Source organism: Eutrema salsugineum, unplaced genomic scaffold, assembly GCF_000478725.1.
Source record: "Eutrema salsugineum unplaced genomic scaffold, Eutsalg1_0 scaffold_2, whole genome shotgun sequence".
Lineage (NCBI taxonomy): Eukaryota > Viridiplantae > Streptophyta > Magnoliopsida > Brassicales > Brassicaceae > Eutrema > Eutrema salsugineum.
In genome coordinates this window covers 17,770,391-17,788,786 of record NW_006256829.1, presented here as the reverse complement: position 1 = coordinate 17,788,786, position 18,396 = coordinate 17,770,391, and the positions used below count along the sequence as shown (strand labels likewise).

The 18,396-nt window shown below is 35.1% G+C and overlaps 1 protein-coding gene across 1 annotated transcript; it reads left to right on the top strand.

Annotated features, from left to right (window-relative positions):
• Positions 1-6,963: 6,963 nt before the first annotated feature.
• LOC18018432 (short-chain dehydrogenase TIC 32, chloroplastic) lies at positions 6,964-11,749 on the top strand. Its single transcript, XM_006402119.2, has 8 exons — positions 6,964-7,178; positions 8,168-8,399; positions 9,363-9,442; positions 9,531-9,684; positions 9,967-10,045; positions 10,155-10,242; positions 10,365-10,411; positions 11,413-11,749. The coding sequence occupies exons 1-8, from the start codon at positions 7,052-7,054 to the stop codon at positions 11,620-11,622; spliced, it is 1,017 nt and encodes a 338-aa protein (XP_006402182.1). The 5' UTR covers positions 6,964-7,051; the 3' UTR covers positions 11,623-11,749.
• Positions 11,750-18,396: the final 6,647 nt, after the last annotated feature.

Below are 18,396 nucleotides of genomic sequence, written 5' to 3'. Positions count from 1 at the left end.
TCAAATTAATGTCTAATGTGACTTAGATTACAACACTTGTCCAACTACATGTCATTCACTCACTGGGTATATCGTTATGCTTGGATACTCTCCTCTCAATTGGAAGACCAAAAAACAACATTGTGTTTCTCTTCGACTGGTGAGGCGGAATACAGGGCTATGACTATGACTTATAAAGAGTTGCTCTGGCTTAAGGAAGTTCTCACATTTCTTGGTGTTTCTCGTTCTATGCCAATGCATCTTTTTGTGATAGTGAATTTGCACTTAAGATTGCGGCAAATTCGGTCTTTCATGAGCGGACTAAACACATTAAAGTGGATTGTCATTTTATTCGTGATAAAATAACTGCTAGTGTCATTGCTACATCTCGTATTTCTACTCGGGAACAATTGGCAGATATCTTCACTAAAACTCTTAGTCGTTATCAGTTTCAACATCTACGGTCCAAGCTGGGCATTCTTAACTTACACGCTCCATCTTAAGGGAGAGTTTTACAGAAAATAATATTTTTTGATTTCTTAGTTAGAATATCTTTGTGTATATTCTCTATATACTTGCACAGTAAGCTCTTTGTAAATGTATATAGTCTTAACATATCAATAAAAAAACTCAAGGGCATTCTATACAAATTCACAACTCACCCTCCATCTAAAGCAAACTAAACCACCAAATTCAATTCATTTTGCTAATAATTGTGCGTACTATGAAAATGTTATAATTCGATTGAAATCATCAAAAAATGAAAGTTTTGGGATTAAATTTTTTTTTTCAAATTAATTGTCTCAAAATTAAGAATTTTTATATTAAAAAGATTATATATTTTTGAATTATGTATATATTTTTCCAACGACTTTCAGAATATTTTTCATAATTTGACAGAAATCATATTTTTATGACACATAAAAATATGTTACAAGACAATACATATTTGTATGAAATATCCAAGGAAGTTTCTGATTTCCCACAAAACCACTTCGTCAGTAATCTGGCGATATTATGAAAACAATTTTCATAAAATTACCAACAAACCTTAGTCAAGTGTAGACAAATTTCTTTTCATCGAGAAATAATTGGAATTTTCCAATGAACAAAATTTAGAGGAGAAAACTTTGAAATAGGAAAAAAAAAAAAAAAACTTTGAAATAGGAAGGTGTACAGGTGATAAAAGTGTGCAAAGGAGGTAAGGAACAAAGAATGGGTCCCTTGTTACATTTTTGCCGCTTTGAAAGCAATTCATTGTCGAGTCAACTTCACAGTCTCCTTTTCTATCCAAAACGTAATTTTGTAATTCAAAACTCGTAATTTACACGAAAAGTGGAATGCCCGCAAAAGATATCTCCAATAATCACTTCAGTAATTTACATATCACTTTTCATGATTTGCTCGTTAATTACCATTAGTCACACATATTATTTAGGAAGAAAAATGATACGTAGGGAGGTTATTACTTGATTTTGTAAGGGCAGATCCTGTTTTAGCTTTGATTTATGAAAATTCTACTATTTGCTATAAAAAAATACCTGACGTTGAGGTTAGTTAAATGTTGCACAATGAGTGGTTCCCTGTGTTTAAATGGAAGAATGCACGAGTCTCATCATAATTCATACGTTTGCCTCCGTCTGCTTTCTGTCTTTTTTGTTCCGACATTCTTCCAATATTTTCAAGATCGCATTGAGTAAATAATATATCTCCTTTTTCCTCGATTTCACGTGTGGATCACTTCACATTCTCCACTACTTTTGTCTGGCTCTTTGATACTAGCTCTTCCCAAAATTTAGTATTATTATACAATTTGAAGTAAGTTCTTAATCGAATCCTAATCGACTCAACAACTTAATTCAACACGCTTTTCGTCTTACAATAAATCTTTTGATGCAATGCAACGTCATATTATTACCTTTTTATCAGTAATTAGTTGTTAACTTATTAATTTAATTTATATAATTTTATATAAAATATGGTGTTTCGCCGTCTCAGCGTCAAAACATAATTTATTTTTAAATAAGTGCTCGAAATTAGTTCTTAGTATAAACATACACATACAGATAGGTCTACCACGATGTGATATTTTGTGATCCTAATAAACAACAGAGAGCCAAAATCACTGAAAGCTGATTCTTTTTCTTAATTGGAAAATTCAACAGATGTGCGAAAAATGGTAACTGGTAAGAAAGGAGACCCCACATGTTTTACAGTTTTACTTAATTAAATTAGATGTATATCCACATTATTTGTATAATTGAAATTAACTATCGAGAGAGACAAACATCTCACACATAATGGCGGACACAAATTCCCGCAATGGTAGATCTACGCAAGAGTAACAACCCCGTAAAGATGTAAAAAAACTTTTTTTCACATCTAATCACAAACTGAATGATAGATAAACAAAAAGAATATGCTACTATGTGGAGTACTTTTAAGTTTATAATGTCTAAAACAAACATTTTTAATTTTTTATTATAAAAATACACTTTTCTACTATTTGGGCATTGAAAATGACTAAAAAATCTCTTTTATTAACACACAATTACTTATATATATTCTTTATTTATTTAATATTATATTAATATCACACACCTCTGTAATTTTTTGTTGTTATTTATTTATTATTTAAAAAATAATCGAATAATTATTTTAACATTTTAAATTATATAAGTTTTTTCTTAATACTTTGATACCAATTTTATATTTTTTAATCTGAACTTTTTTGTCGTTTAGTGATAAACATATACGTATCTATATAGTATCGTCCACGTAAATACAAATATATAGATATCTATGTAATTATATAAATATATATATATATATCAATATAATAACGTATTCAAACTATTCCCACATCTCGAATAGTTTGAATGCGTTATCGCACGACCTTATCAATGAAATCCATCAAACGGTCAGGAGAGAAAGGATTTTCACCATGGCGACAAAAATTCCTTTTTCTACAGATGCTATGAATTGTTACTTGAAAAGAGAAGCGTATGAGGAACAGAGTTAGCCTGTTAAATATGTATATTATATTAAGAACAACTTAAACATTCAACAAGTTAAGAAGTAATATATGGCACATATGTCTCTATATTTATCATATGTAGTTGTAGTAAAAAGAACGAAAAAGATACAAAAAAAAAGACAAGTAATAATGAAGAGAAAAGACAAAACTGGCGGGTGTTCGTTGTCAAAGAATGCATGCGTGTGGGGGAAGCTGGTCCAATGTTCCCCACCGGAAAAGTGGTTTTCTCCGTCTAACCACTAACTTTGTATTTATATTTTCCGTCAAGCTAAATTATCTAAAGACCATACAAACAACTTTATAAATATACCCTAAAGACTTCAGAAGTAAATAATCAAATTAGATTCCCTAAATATGCATAAGAAATTCGTTATTCCAGAACTATGTAATCAATAAAATTAACTTATACTATATGATAACTTGAATTAAAAAAAAAAGTTTAACAAAAAAAGAAAATGGAATAAAAGTCGTTCTTCGAGAGCTATGTAATCAATAAATTTAACCAATATGGTAACTTGAACTAAAAAAAAACGTTTAACTTTTTTTTAAAAAGTAAATGATATAGAATACATTTTTAATCATTTTTGCATATTATATTTGAAGTTTCTTCGTAAAATGTTAAATGATATACGATTTTGATTCTGACAAAAAATTCAAGGATAACAAAAGACAAAGAAAAATCAAACACTAAGAAATTACAACAACTACTACAATTAAGAACTCAAAACCGAAGAACCATCTGGACAGTAGAAAATTAGTTTTGACGGGGGCAGAAGACAAGATTACATGAACAAGAACTTACACTTGGAAAAAGAAATCACCAATAACCAATCGTTCAAACATTCGACAATGGCCGTCGATGTGTTTCTATAACTATTATATTTTTTTTCTTTCTTATAACTATAATGATTTAACTATTTTCCTCTCATTTTAATTTTCTTTCTATGATCCTCAAATTTCTTTTAGAAAACAAAATTAAATATCAATTACCCCATCAATTGCGTGCACTAGTTTTGACTCTTTTTTTTTTTTTGGTTTAACCAGCCGGTTAGAAAATTTTTAACTATTTTTTATTGTTTCTATATTTCTTAGTTTTGTTACTTCGGATTCTGTTATATGAGACTACGAGTGTGTGTTTCACAAGTACTTATCCGGTATCAGTAAGGATAACGTATTCTCTAAACTTGGATTATAAATATATGATGATATATTTCTGTAAATGATAGGTTAATTAACTGGTCAAATGACCATAAATATAAAAATAATAAAACGATGAAAATTTGTAACTAGCAATGGTAAACAATTCTAAAATACTCCTTGTTAAGAGTCTCTAGGTCTAGTCACATTATTTACTCGTCACATAATTTACTCGTCACATCACTTAATCAAAGGTAAGATAACTCAACTAGAAAGATACCTTAAAATAATTCAAGAAGTCACAGGATCTAGTGGTAACTAAAACAAGTAAATTATTAAAAACTGGTCTGGGTTTAGGGAGATATACTGGCCTTAGCCTTAGTCCAAAACGTCCTAATTATCAATATATATATATATATATATAAAAAAAAACAATTCATCCATCTTCATAGAAGCCTATCTATCTATATACTTATTTGTGTAGTGATTTGTTTACGTGTTGCGCTCATAGCGAGTTTCAAAACTTTTCGCTTACGTGTCAGCTCCAGAATGAGTTTCGACCGTTAAAAGACCGTTTAGCCCTATTTTTCAATTACATGTCAATTTTTGATTGGTTCTCATGTGATGACGTGTAAAAAAAATTAAAACAAACCGAACTAAATTATTGTCGTTTAATGCTTAATTTCACTGTCAAAACAAACCGTTTTTAAAATAAGATTAAACCAAAAAATTTGAAAAAAAAAATTAAAAAAATGAATTTACCATTTCTAATGTCTTCAAAAACGTTTAGATAAAAAAGAAATATTTCTATTTCTAATATCTTCAAAAACGTTTTTATAAAAATAAATTAAAAAGACAAAAAAAATTTCCATTTCTAATATCTTCAAAAACGTTTTTATAAAAATAAATTAAAAAAAAGAAATTTACCATTTCTAATATCTTCGAAATAATTCCATTTCTAATATCTTCAAAAATGTTTTTATAAAAAAAATTTAAAAATAAAAAAATTCCATTTCTAATATCTTCAAAAGCGTTTTTATAAAAATAAATTAAAAAAAAAAAGAAATTTACCTTTTCTAATATCTTCGAAATAATCAAAAAAACCTAACTAAAATGTTAACAAAAATCTAGGCAACTATTTATTATGGTTTAGTATAAATATAAGCCACTTCTCAAGTTTTTAATCACAACTTTTACAGTTGTTTAACCTCTTTTTTATTTTTCATTCTAACCAAAAATTCATGGAGTCATCACGTAAACCTATATCAATATTTTTAGAAACAAGTATTAACATATATTATGTCGATGATTTTTTTTTTTAAAAAAGGTCTTTTTCAAATTCTTATGTTTCTGAAATAACTACTTATTTGTGTAGTGATTTGGTTACATGTCGCGTTCACAGCGAATTTCACCGTCTTTCGCTTACGTGTCAGCTCCAAAATGAGTTTTGGTCGCAAAAAAACCGTTTAGCCCCATTTTCCAATTCATGTCATTTTTAATTTGGTTCTTAACTGATGATGTGTAAGAAAATAATTTAAAACAAACCGGTCTAAATTATAATGGTTTAATGTTTAATTTTTCTGTCAAATTAAACCGTTTGTAAACTTTTATAAACCCGAAATTTAGCAAAAAATAAACAAAACGTTTTTTTAAAAAAAAAGAAAATGAATCTTCTATATATCTTAGGTGTTTACTATTTCTTATGTTTCCAAAATTTAAAAAAAAATTAACAAAAATGTTAAAAAAAGTGGAATCTATTTAAAAAGTAATGAAATGTTGTTTCAAAAAAAAAAACTGAAATTGAAAAAGAAACGCTAACAAAAAAGTTTTTCTAAAAATAAGAAAATATATATATATCTAACTAATGGAATGATGGTATTTGTTTAAAATCAAATAAAATCATAAACTCTAACAAAAATATTTAAAAAAAAATCATTAAATTTTGCATTGAAAAGTGAGAACATCAAATAATTCTGAACAAAAAAGACCTTCTAAAACATCAAATAATTCTGAACAGAGGGAGTATAGAACAGTGATCAAAAGATCTTAAAAATATTTAAACTAAATTATTTGGATACTACTAAGTTTTTACTTACTCTCTTCTATTCTATACTGTTTTTACGATCATGTCTTCCAACATTAAAATGCAAGAAAATCTAACAAACAAATATAATCAAGAATAAAAAAACAAATGAATTCAAACAACTATTAAATTTTCAAACAATCAAATGAAAATTATATTAGTCCGCGCAAGGCCAGAAAAGTTAACTAGTTAAATTTTTTTTTTTTGCGTAAAATTTTTAGTTTATTTTACTTACAACTTCCGATCTAAATCCTTCTTGTCGTATGAGAGGCTACAGAATTCGATAACTACACATAACTTCCATACATGCACTAAATTCTATAATAAGATAATAACTCTTGCGAGATGAAATTTTTTTGGGTAGTAAACTAAAATTCTAATATAAATAAAATTAATTTGTCGATCTAAACTCTTAACATATACAACCTTTTCATTTCATAATTTATTCCAACAATACAAATTACTAATTCTTTTGTTTTGTTTTCAGTAAATAAATAAAAACTCTGTAAAAGTAAAGGTTGGTGATCAAAAGTAATAGAAACATGGACGAGTACTCGTGTGAGGTGTTACCATCGAGCAATCAAGTGTTTGCTTACTTTAATTTCATCTTTTATTTCTTGACAAATGAAACAAACAGACACTAGTATACATATATATATATATATATTATATATAGATACGTGTGTGCATGGGCCTCTTCTATATGAGTGATCAAATTGTATTGTATTTTAGCTACACACAATCTTCTCATTTGATTCTCTCTCTTTCTTTGCCTGTCTCTCTCTCTCTATCTCTCTCTCTCTCTGATCTCTCAGATGAAGGAAACTCTAAAATACTTAGCAGGAATCGCAGGGCCAAATGGGTTTGGTTCAAGATCTACAGCTGAACAAGTTACACAACATTGCTTTTTTCCTTATTTACCTCTCACTGCCATAATCACTGGTTTGTTTCCCTTTCACTTATATTATTAGATAGTATTTCGATCTTTAAAGCGGTTTATATATATATATTGTATGTATAATATAGTATATATATATTGGAATGTTTAATATCTATAAAATATTTTTGTGGATGTGTCCTTCCTTACGCAAGACAAGTTTTACGTACATGTCCTCTACTAAAACAAAAGAATGATTAAAAGATTACATAAAAACTGAATATAGTTGCACTAATGTTTTAAAAACCGAATCCCATCATAAAATATTCTCCCGTAATTCGTCAAATCTAATGTTATGAAGACTGATTTTATATAGAATCTTCTAGTTTTCAGATCTAATAGTTCATTTTAAGTCTGCTGCAAAAATTATTATTATCTTTTAACAAAAAAAAAGATGATAATGTTCCAAATCAGATATTTGTTATAACTTCTCTCTTCCAATAATACTTGGGAAAGAAACTTTGCTGCCAAAAAAACACGATCTGTATATTGATATTATTATATGACATATGTGTTTAATGTATGCCGGCGACAATATATGAATTTTGTCTCCACTGAAATTTGAAACATTAGGTATGGTTGGTTACAGCATATTTTCCATATACAATTGATTTGCCTTTTGACTTTGATCTTTAAAACATGTCTCATCGTTGCAAAACATTACTTTATTTTATTTTTTCTTTTAACGATCAGCCTGCCCAAAACGTACTTTATGCCATCTTTATGTTCCCTAATTTGTCGGTTGAAACTTTATACGATGAGAGTCAATGAATAAGTATTAACATGTTTTCTATTTACTCTTTCTTTTTGTGGCTAAAAATAATTCAAGAAGGCTGCTTTAGAGACATGGATTTTAGATAACTAATTCCACTACCAAATCTGATGAATGTGATTATTGCTTTAGTTTTGGAGAAATGAATCAAAACTTATTGATACGAAATGAAATGGTTCAGGTACTAGTTTTTCTTAAATGATTCATTCCACTATCTAACAGGAGGAACATCTGGGATCGGTGCGGAAACGGCGAGAGTGTTAGCAAAGAGAGGGGTGAGAGTAGTGATGGCTGTAAGAGATATGAAGAAAGCAGAAATGGTTAAGGAAAGAATAGTGAGAGAGAATCCAGAAGCTGATATCAAATTATTCGAGATTGATCTCAGCTCTCTCTCTTCCGTAGCCAGATTCTGCTCTCAGTTTCTTTCCCAAGATATTCCTCTCAATATTCTCATGTACGTAACATTTACTCCACTGCCTACCTCATGCATCCATGCAAATATATATGGTCATTTGTTTTGGTTGCCAATAAGTTCTACACCTTCGGCTTATAGTTCCCGAGGACTGGAGACCACACCATGTTAATAATAAGTTTTTTCCCCAGCAGCCAAACTTGAATTTAAGACCTTAAGACGTATTTAATATTGATCCATAAATTATTTTTATTAGAGTAGTACCATAGAGCATAATTTTACTATTTTTTTATCTCTCCGTTTTTAAAAGAAAGTTTTCTTCAGTCTAATAGTTCTTTCATGTATTTTATAACAACTCTCATAACAACTTTTATGTATTTTTATTTATAAATGGTCATGAAACTTCAAGAAATATTGATTTAAAATATCTGAACTTATTGAATTATTATTGATGTACAGTTATGATAAAATTGTTTAGTATTAAAAAATGATGCATTTAAAAGTAAACATTATTTTTGTTTTTCAATATATGTGAAAACTCTAAAAATCCTTTTGAAAAACAGGAGTAAACATTAGGGAAAACGGTTATAAAAATAACCAATTATCACATTTTTCCCAAAAAAGTGAACTTTCTAATGAATAAAAAAAAAAGTATAGTTGAGTTGACCTATCTAATTTAGGCACCAACGATAGTCAACTTTAACACCTGTTTACAAAACGTTAACTGCCGCTTTTAAATACGTTGTTTTGTTAAACATAAAATAAAATATTCAAAACTAAACTAAAAATGACATTGTGTTTCTCAAAACATTATTATACTTTAAGAAAACTTCAGTATTTATTTCGGTTCATATGAACCCTCTAGACGCACTCTTTTTAAAGCTCATCGACCTCTAGTACACCAATATAATTGGATCGTATTCGTACCGTCCTTTTGTATTCTCATGTAAATATATAGTGAGACAACTTAATCTTAACTTCTAAAAGATAAAATGGAATTTGCAGAAACAATGCAGGAGTTTTCTCTCCAAATCTTGAATTCTCCGAAGACAAGATTGAGCTGACATTTGCTACGAATTTTTTAGGTAACTTTGTGGAGTAATGTGACACATGATCATAATAACAATGTGGAGTGAAAGAGAACTAATGATGGGAATTGTATAAATTTCTCAGGACATTACTTATTAACAGAGATGCTTATAGAGAAAATGATAGAAACGGCAGAGAAGAGTGAAATCGAAGGACGAATCATTAACCTTTCCTCTGTGATTCACAGCTGGGTCAAGCCTGATTGTTTCTCCTTCCCTAAATTACTCCATCCCATTAAGTAATTTGCATTTCATTTCCACTATTTTTTTTTATATAATTGAAACTATAGAAAAAATATACAGAATTTTGCAAAAATCGTCACTTTTACGAAGTTTCATAAGATTTTTGTCTCTTTTTAAGTGTTTGAATAACACTTTATGTACTTTTTGTTCCTCTAATGTGTGGTGTTGTGTACGGTACACAAGCAAAGTTTAGTTTTTGCAAATATATATATATATATATATATATATTTAAGACTAGCTTTTTGTTGTGCTAATAGTTTTGTGTTTGGTGATCGAAGGTATAATGGGACAAAGGCCTATGCTCAGTCGAAGTTGGCCACAATTTTACATGCCAAAGCGTTGAGCAGGCAATTAAAGGTAGATTTGAAAATTACGAAATTCATCATTCTTTTTTTAAAACTTTTTTAACACTTCTCTACGGAAGAAATAATTCCAAATATTCACAACTAAACATGTTTAATTACAGGACAGAACTGCAAACATTACGATAAATGCAGTCCATCCAGGGATTGTTAAAACTGGAATTATCAGAGCACACAAGGGTCTATTGACAGGTGAAATTAAATTTTTTCATATATATTGTGGTTTGATGAGGATTCTCATATAGTAGTGCAAAAGGAATCTAATAAGTAAAAGAATAAAAATAAAAGTAAAATAATGATGTGGTTTGATGCAGATTCTCTGTTTTTGATAGCGTCGAAGCTGCTAAAATCTATAAGCCAGGTAAGTATATATTATATATAGCCTTCCTTTTTGTCTACTTAGTAAAGTAATGGCCTAACAAGTTCATCCACTTTTCTGACACGAAAATTCCTTTTCTTTTGTTTGCATCCCGAATCAAACTTTTGTCATCATCATCAATTTCCATGCATGGATGATGGATCATATGATATATATAATTACATGGCTCTTGCTCTTTCATTTAATAAATTGTTTTAGTGGTTTGTTTCAAAATATAAAATGTTCTTTTATTTATTCTACTTTTACAAATAGCTGTTTTTTTTCATAACTGACTTAGATTAAATTTATTAAAAATATTTTTGAAGAAAGTATTTTAAAAAATTAAAATCTGTGTTCAAATTAGCCGCTTAATCGATCGATTAGGCGCTTGGCGGCCTGCGGCCGCTGCGATTTACCCTAAATTAGATATAAAATCGGAAAAAAGATATGTTGAGTTTTCATGTTTCATGTTTCAAAGTTAGAAATTAGATAAGACATGCTAGATCTATCATATTCATGTAAAAACCAAATAAAATAGAGTTATAAAATGGAGGTTTATTGTCTCAAAAATGAGTGGTCGCCATGTTTAGGGGTTCTGAACCCGTAAAACATTTTTGAAGAAAATGATTAGATATTTATTAATTTACTCTTTATTTATAATAAATGAAAAAGATTCTGTCTATGAGAGATGGGCAGAGGTGTGATGGCCCATGAGTCTAATTTATTTTTTTAAAAAATTCTTATAAATTGGGTTCATATTTAAAAAAAAATTCTAAAAAATCTATATTTTCTAAAAATTTCATCTAGAAAGGCCTATATTCGAAAAAAATTTCGTTTAGATTTTTAATGTTAAATTGATATAAGGGGCTCAATTTTTTTTCCCTAAGATTCTTATAACTTTTGGGTCGGGACTGTAAACAGATAGAGTATAATGTAAATAAAGAACACTTTTATATAAATTTTTTAATATATTAACTCTATTGAATTTTTATTATGGGGGTTAGGGCGCTGCCACAACATGTTATGTGGCATTGAGCAACGAAACAAAAGGGTTTAGTGGAAAGTATCTCGCAGACTGCAACGAGACGAATTGCTCAGATTTGGCGAATGATGTGTCTGTGGCTCTCAATCTCTGCACCAACACTCGTGCATTAATCCATGATTATTTGCATCAATCTCAAATACATCCCGTTCCTAACTTATGTCTTCAGTAGATCTTCTTAATAAATATTACATACTTTGTGAAAGAACATCCATCATTTTATTTTGTAAATTATTGTTTTATAAACGACCGATCTCGTCATGTGTATTTGACTCAAGATACCGAAACATAGAAAAACAATGAGCTCTATTATGTCTGAATTTTTTTGTTAGTTGACACCAGGCTCGATTTTGTAGGACTGAAAATTCTTTCAATAGATATAATAGCAATTTAATTGATATACAATTAAGTAAAAACGAGTTTAAAAACCAATGTAAAAGGACGAATAAAAACCAAACAATAGAAGATAAAAACTCTCTTTCCTTAATTAAAAAAATCACCTATAGTGCAACGGTATTTCACGATTCATGAGTTCCAAGATACAGCCATTAAATTCGTTATCGCAAGTACTCAATAACAGAGCTATAAAACTAAATACTATGATATTCTCAAGTAATAAACTTACTCTTAGTGGTAGAGAACTGAAGGAAATTTTGTTTTGAAATTAGATGTTTTTTTCTCAAGTGGGGCGATCATATAGATTAGAAAGGGAGAGTTAAGGTTCGGCCTTGTTGATCAAGTTTCATCAACTTGAAAAACATGCACAAAAACATACTTGCAAAATATTCTAGAAAAGCAGCAATCTAATTTGGCCCAAAAAAATTGCTCGAAACCCTGTAACCATAAATTTATAGGAGACCAAGAATCCTAAATGCCAATAAAAAAACAACAAGCAATGATATACAAACCACGAGCCCGGTCCAGATAGCAGCAGTGGCGCACATGTGGTCTTTTATCCTCTCTCTCCAACTCCTTTGAATCAAATTACGAGTTGGTCCTATTATATACGCAAGGAAATGTTTTCTAAGTAAGGTTGTGAGACTTCTACACTTCCATTCATTTAAATTTGTCTTTGCAAGGCTTTTTGTAACATCCGTGTTCGGGAAATCCTTACCAAATAGAAAAATTGGTTAAGGAAGATACGGAAAATGGGTTTAGCTGGGTAAAACTGGGTTCAGTCGGGTGATTCCAAACTAAGTCCAGCTTTTGCCGAGCTGAATCAAGTTTTACCGAGCTGAGTCAAATTTTGCCGAGCTGAAATCAGCTGGCCGTGGTTTTCGAGAAGTTTAGCTGGGAAATTCCGACAAGCCGAGTTTTTCGGGACTTGGTCGGACGGACAAGGTTGGTCCGGAACAGACAACCTTTGTCGAGATCGGATGCGCGCGGAAACGGTTATCGGGTAAAAAACGCGCTAAGTCATAAGCGCGGAAACGGTTATGGTTTTTAGCCGAGCTGGCGATAGCGCGGGAACGGTTACTAGTCGTGCGAAAACACGCGGAATCTCTGGGGATCGTGGGAAAGTGTGGATTGTCGCGGGAACGATTTCTGGGCGGTTTTCTGCGGGAAATCGTGTGAGCGCCTATATAATAAAGGCTTCCGGATCATTTCTTTCCTTCGCGCGACCAAAGACCACAGAAAGATTGAGAGAAATCTTTTTAAGAGAAGTTAGCTGAGAGAAAGTCTGTTTAGCCGAGAGCGATCGGATTCTGGCCGAGAGCGAATGCAATTCTGTCGAGCGTGGTCCGGATTCTGCCGAACAATCGTGGGAACGAGTCTGATCGATTGCGATTTCTGTCTTTACCAAATCTGTCTGATAAAAGCTAAGGTGAGTGCATGACCGTGGCCTTGTTTGGTCGTATTCTTGTTTTGACTCTAGTCGGTTGCGTGTTATTCTGTGCTTGTCATGACATTTCTGCTGGCTATGCCGTGGTGATCGATCCGCCTTACCGGCGATCTAGATCAGGCAAGGCGCTCACGGCTGTGATGCTCGTCGAGGCTTGTCTGGTCGCTGGATGATCGGCCGGGTAAGCGCGTATGGTCATGCGCGGGTAGTTTTCTGTTTCTGATGAGCATTGGGCTCGATCTTTGTTTGATACAATTATACTCTGGCTCGGTGAGACGGGATGACCGCTCTCACTAAGCAGTTCTGTTTGCTTATGCCTCCTTTGTGGATGCAGGTAAAGAGGTCTGATCAGCGCGCGGACTATGGCTGGAATGGAATGGATGGTAGGATCGGATAGTTAAAGGTCTTAGTCGATGTAATAGCTTATATGCGAACGATCATTGTACTGAGAACTTCGATTTAATTCAAGTATTCTGTTTTTAATCTACTTATGCACGGCTAAAATTGTCTAAACGAACCAACATGCAAAAAATGCTAAGTAAAAATTTAGATCAAAATTTGACTAAGTGTTAGTTAAAATGGAAATCCGGGTTAGGGTGCTACAAGTTAGTATCAGAGCGCGGTCGGTTCTAGGACAAGTCGTAGCATAAGTGGGTTAGTGGGTAAACCATCCTTCCAATGCCAAAGTTCCGCGGTAAGGCTGATAATGTTATCTGTGGAATGTTAAGTTAGTTTGCCGGCTAACTTAATAGAGTAATGACCCTTTGCAGATGGCAAGAGGTGATCGAAGACGTCATGCTAATGGTGAGTACTCGGCGGCTAGAAACGCTGCGGGTGGGAATCAGGATCTTGTGGATCCGAATGAGGGCATTGCTGGGAATGCCGAGAATGCGGCTGCGGCTGCTGCGGCTGCTGCGGCTGGGGCTGTTCCAAACGTTGCTGCTGCCCTGGTTAGTTTGGAAGCGTTGTTGGGATTGTTAACCCAGGTGTTAGCACGATTTCCGGCTGTTGCGGCTGCCCCAGTGGCACCACCGCCAGTCGTGCAAGTGAATCCGCCTACTTAAGCAGATGAGGGAGTTGCCGGTGTAAGGGTCCCATCTTACCTGAAGGTGATGGACCACATGCAGAAGTTGGGTACGAAATTCTTCAAGGGAGGAACAAAGCCGATTGAGGCTGATGAATGGATCGACCGTCTGGAGAGGAAATTCGAGTCGATCCGATGCCCGGAACAGTACAGAAAAGATATTGCCATGCACTATCTTGAGGGTGATGCGCACACGTGGTGGCGTGGTGCGGTTGGGAGAGAGCGAGTCGGTACATGGACTGATTTTCGTGGATTGTTCAAGGCTAAGTACTTCCCGCCTGAGGCGCATGATCGCTTGGAGAGTGCCTTCTTGGACCTGCGCCAAGGATCAAAGTCGGTTCGGGAGTATGAAGCCGAGTTCAACAGGCTGAAGAAGTTTGCGGGATGGGGTATGACTAATGAGCATACTCAAATTAAGCGATTCATTCGTGGGCTAAGGATTGATCTGAAGAAGCATTGTTAGATGCAAGACTATCGCACATTTCCGGAGTTAGTGGAAAAGGCTGCGCAGTTGGAAGTAACTTCTGCGGAAGATGCTAAGTTGGTCAGTCATGCTGCGACTGGATCAAAGAAAGGTGGTTCATCGAGAAAACCACCAGCGGGTCGTAATGCTGGTTTGACCGCTGGGAAGGAAAAACGTGCGAGCTGGCGTGCGTCGGGTGCATGTCTTCGATGCGGAAGCATGGAGCATAAGGTGAAAGATTGTCCGGAAGAGGACAAGCTTGGAAAGAACCCAGGGAACGGATCAGATGAGAGGGTTTGTTTCCATTGCGGAGAGGTTGGGAACATTAAGCCAAAGTGCCCAGAACTGATGCAAGTCGCGCAGCACACTGGGAAAAGGCCGAGTGAAGGACAGGCGCCTCCAGCAAAGAGGCTGGCCGTGACGCCGCGGGTCTATGCTGTAGCTGAAGAGACCGTGGAGGATCCGAGTTCCTCACATCCGATCACTGGTAAGTCCTATCATTTACCTTAGCAAAAATTTTCTGTGTAAAAATCCTAAGTGTTGCGTGGATAGCTTAGCAATCTAGGTGATTGTGTAGGGACCTTGATCATGGGTGGTGTGGCAACCCATGTTCTGTTCGATTCCGGAGCAACTCATTGCTTCATGAATCCGAACATGGTCAGAAAAGGTGGATTTTGCAGGGAACCGGGGGATAACTATGGCTTAGTCCAGACAGCTGGTGAACAGGTCATGTTTACCCTCAGCAAAGTTAAAGATGTGTCGGTAATGGTTGGCAGCCGGAACATGCTAGCGGATCTGGAAATCTGCGAGGTGAAGTCTTATGACATGATCCTTGGCATGGATTGGCTCGGGAAGTACAAGGCACATCTGTTGCCGTGGCTGAATTCGGTTCGAGACCGCGGAAGAGATTTTGGAGTATCAGGGTATCAGACCGACTAAGGGAAGCTTGATTATTTCGACAATGCAAGCTGACCGGATGATTGAGAAAGGGTGTGAGGCATACCTGGCTACGATCACGATGGCCGAGGTAGGACAGGATGCGGAGCTGGGTAGTATTCCGGTTGTAAGCGAGTTCGAGGATGTGTTTAAGGCGCTAACAAGTTTACCGCCTGCGCGGTCAGATCCGTTTACCATCGAGCTCGAGCCTGGAACGGCGCCGATATCCAAGGCACCGTATCGGATGGCTCCGGCTGAGATGGCCGAACTGAAGAAGCAGTTAAACAATCTGATGGCGAAAGGGTTTGTCCGACCGAGCAGTTCACCGTGGGGTGCACCGGTGCTGTTCGTTAAAAAGAAGATTGGAGCTTTTGGCTATGTATCGACTACCGTGGGCTAAACAAGGGTACTGTGAAGAACAAGTACCCGTTACCGCAGATAGACGAGCTGTTGGACCAATTTCGAGGGCCGACTTGGTTTAGCAAGATCGATTTGGTTTTGGGTTATCATCAGATACCCATAGAAGAGTCGGATGTAAGGAAGACCGCCTTTCGGACAAGGTATGGTCACTTCGAGTTCGTAGTCATGCCCTTCGGGCTGACTAATGCTCCTGTGGCCTTTATGAAGCTGATGAACAACGTGTTCCAAGACTGCCTGGATGAATTTGTAATCATCTTTATCGATGATATACTTGTTTATTCCAAGAGTCGGGAAGAGCACACGATTCATGTAAGGACCGTGATGAATCTGCTAAGGGAGCATAAGCTGTTCGCCAAGCTCAGCAAGTGCAGCTTTTGGCAAAGGAAGATCGGATTCTTGAGTCATGTGATCTGAGACAAGGGGGTGTCTGTTGACCCGGAGAAGATTAAGGCAATCGCGGATTGACCTAGACCTGAGAATGCCTCGGAGATAAGAAGTTTTCTGGGTTTAGCTGGGTATTACCATCGGTTCGTTAAGGGCTTTGCAAGTATGGCCCAGCCAATGACCCGGTTAATGGGTAAGGACGTACTATTCGTGTGGTCGGCCGAGTGTGAGAAGTGTTTTGCCAAGCTTAAGGAGATGTTGACTAGTACGCCCGTTCTGGCTTTGCCCGAGCCGGATCAGCCGTATGTAGTCTACACGGATGCGTCGCGGATGGGATTAGGTTGTGTGCTGATGCAGCAGGTAAGGTAATTGCCTATGCCTCAAGGCAATTAAGGAAACACGAGGTGAATTACCCTACTCACGATCTGCAGATGGCTGCGGTAGTGTTCGCGTTAAAGATTTGGCGATCTTACCTTTACGGTGGAAAAGTTCAAGTCTTTACCAATCACAAGAGCCTAAAGTACATATTCACTCAGTCCAAGCTGAATATGAGACAAAGGCGTTGGATGGAGTTCGTGGCCGACTACGACGTGGATATTGCTTACCATCCCGGTAAAGCAAATCTGGTCGCAGATGCGCTAAGCCGGAAGCGGGTTGCGGCTCTGGCCGAACAGGATGTTGAGGGATTAGTCTGGATGGTTGGGACGCTACGGCTAGCGGCTTTGAGCGATGATGTGGAACCGTTGGGTTTAGGCGCGGCTGATCAAGCGTATCTGCTAAGGCGAGTGAGGATTGCCCAAGAAAAAGATGAAAATCTGATGAAGTGGGCAAAGATGGATCAGACCGAGTACCAGACTTCGAACAATGGGACGATCTTGGTTAAGGGTCGGGTCTGTGTACCAAACGATAAGGAGTTAAGGAAAGAAAATTTAAGGGAAGCTCACCATTCTAAGTTTGCGGTTCACCCAGGATCGACGAAGATGTATCAGGACCTCAAGCGGTATTACCATTGGGTCGGGATGAAACGGGACGTGGCTGAATGGGTGGCCGGGTGTCAAACCTGTCAAATGGTTAAGGCCGAGCATCAAGTGCCATGCGCCTTGTTGCAAAGCTTACCGATTCCCGAGTGGAAGTGGGACATGATCACGATGGATTTTGTGACAGGATTGCCTGTGTGCGGGAAGATGGATTCTATCTGGATCATTGTGGACCGGTTGACTAAGTCCGCACACTTCTTGGCAGTGAACAAACACGATAAAGCGGTGATAGTAGGAATTTTCAATCCTTGATCAATTCCTCAACTACTCATGTCATTGTAGCACTTGAGGTATCAATCCAAATGGAGAGAATCTAGACACTAGAACTATAAGGAGTTATCTTAATTCAAGTCTAATAAACTGATGAGTTGGTAACAAGGTGATCTAAAAACATAAAGCAAACAAGAACAAGCAGTAATTAAGAATTAAACAAGCAAGAGAAACTAAACAAACACTCAAATTCAAATAAAGAGAAAGCTAAACCTTTAGATGTGATCATTGATCAGGGTGCTTTAAATGTGAATTCATGATGCTAAGAAAACAATGCAACACTTGCAATTCTTTAGTCTAGACTTCCAAATCAGATTAATTCATTCTCATGAAAAAAATTCCTTTGTTAATTACCAATTCAAGACTAATTCTCATTAGATGAATAAACAATCAACAAGCATAAGGTTCCAAGTCTAAAATGACCAGACAGCCTCTTTGTGCATCAAAATAAGAGCTAAGAAAGACTGAATCTTATACAGAAAGCTAAAGCAAACATCACATGATCTCAA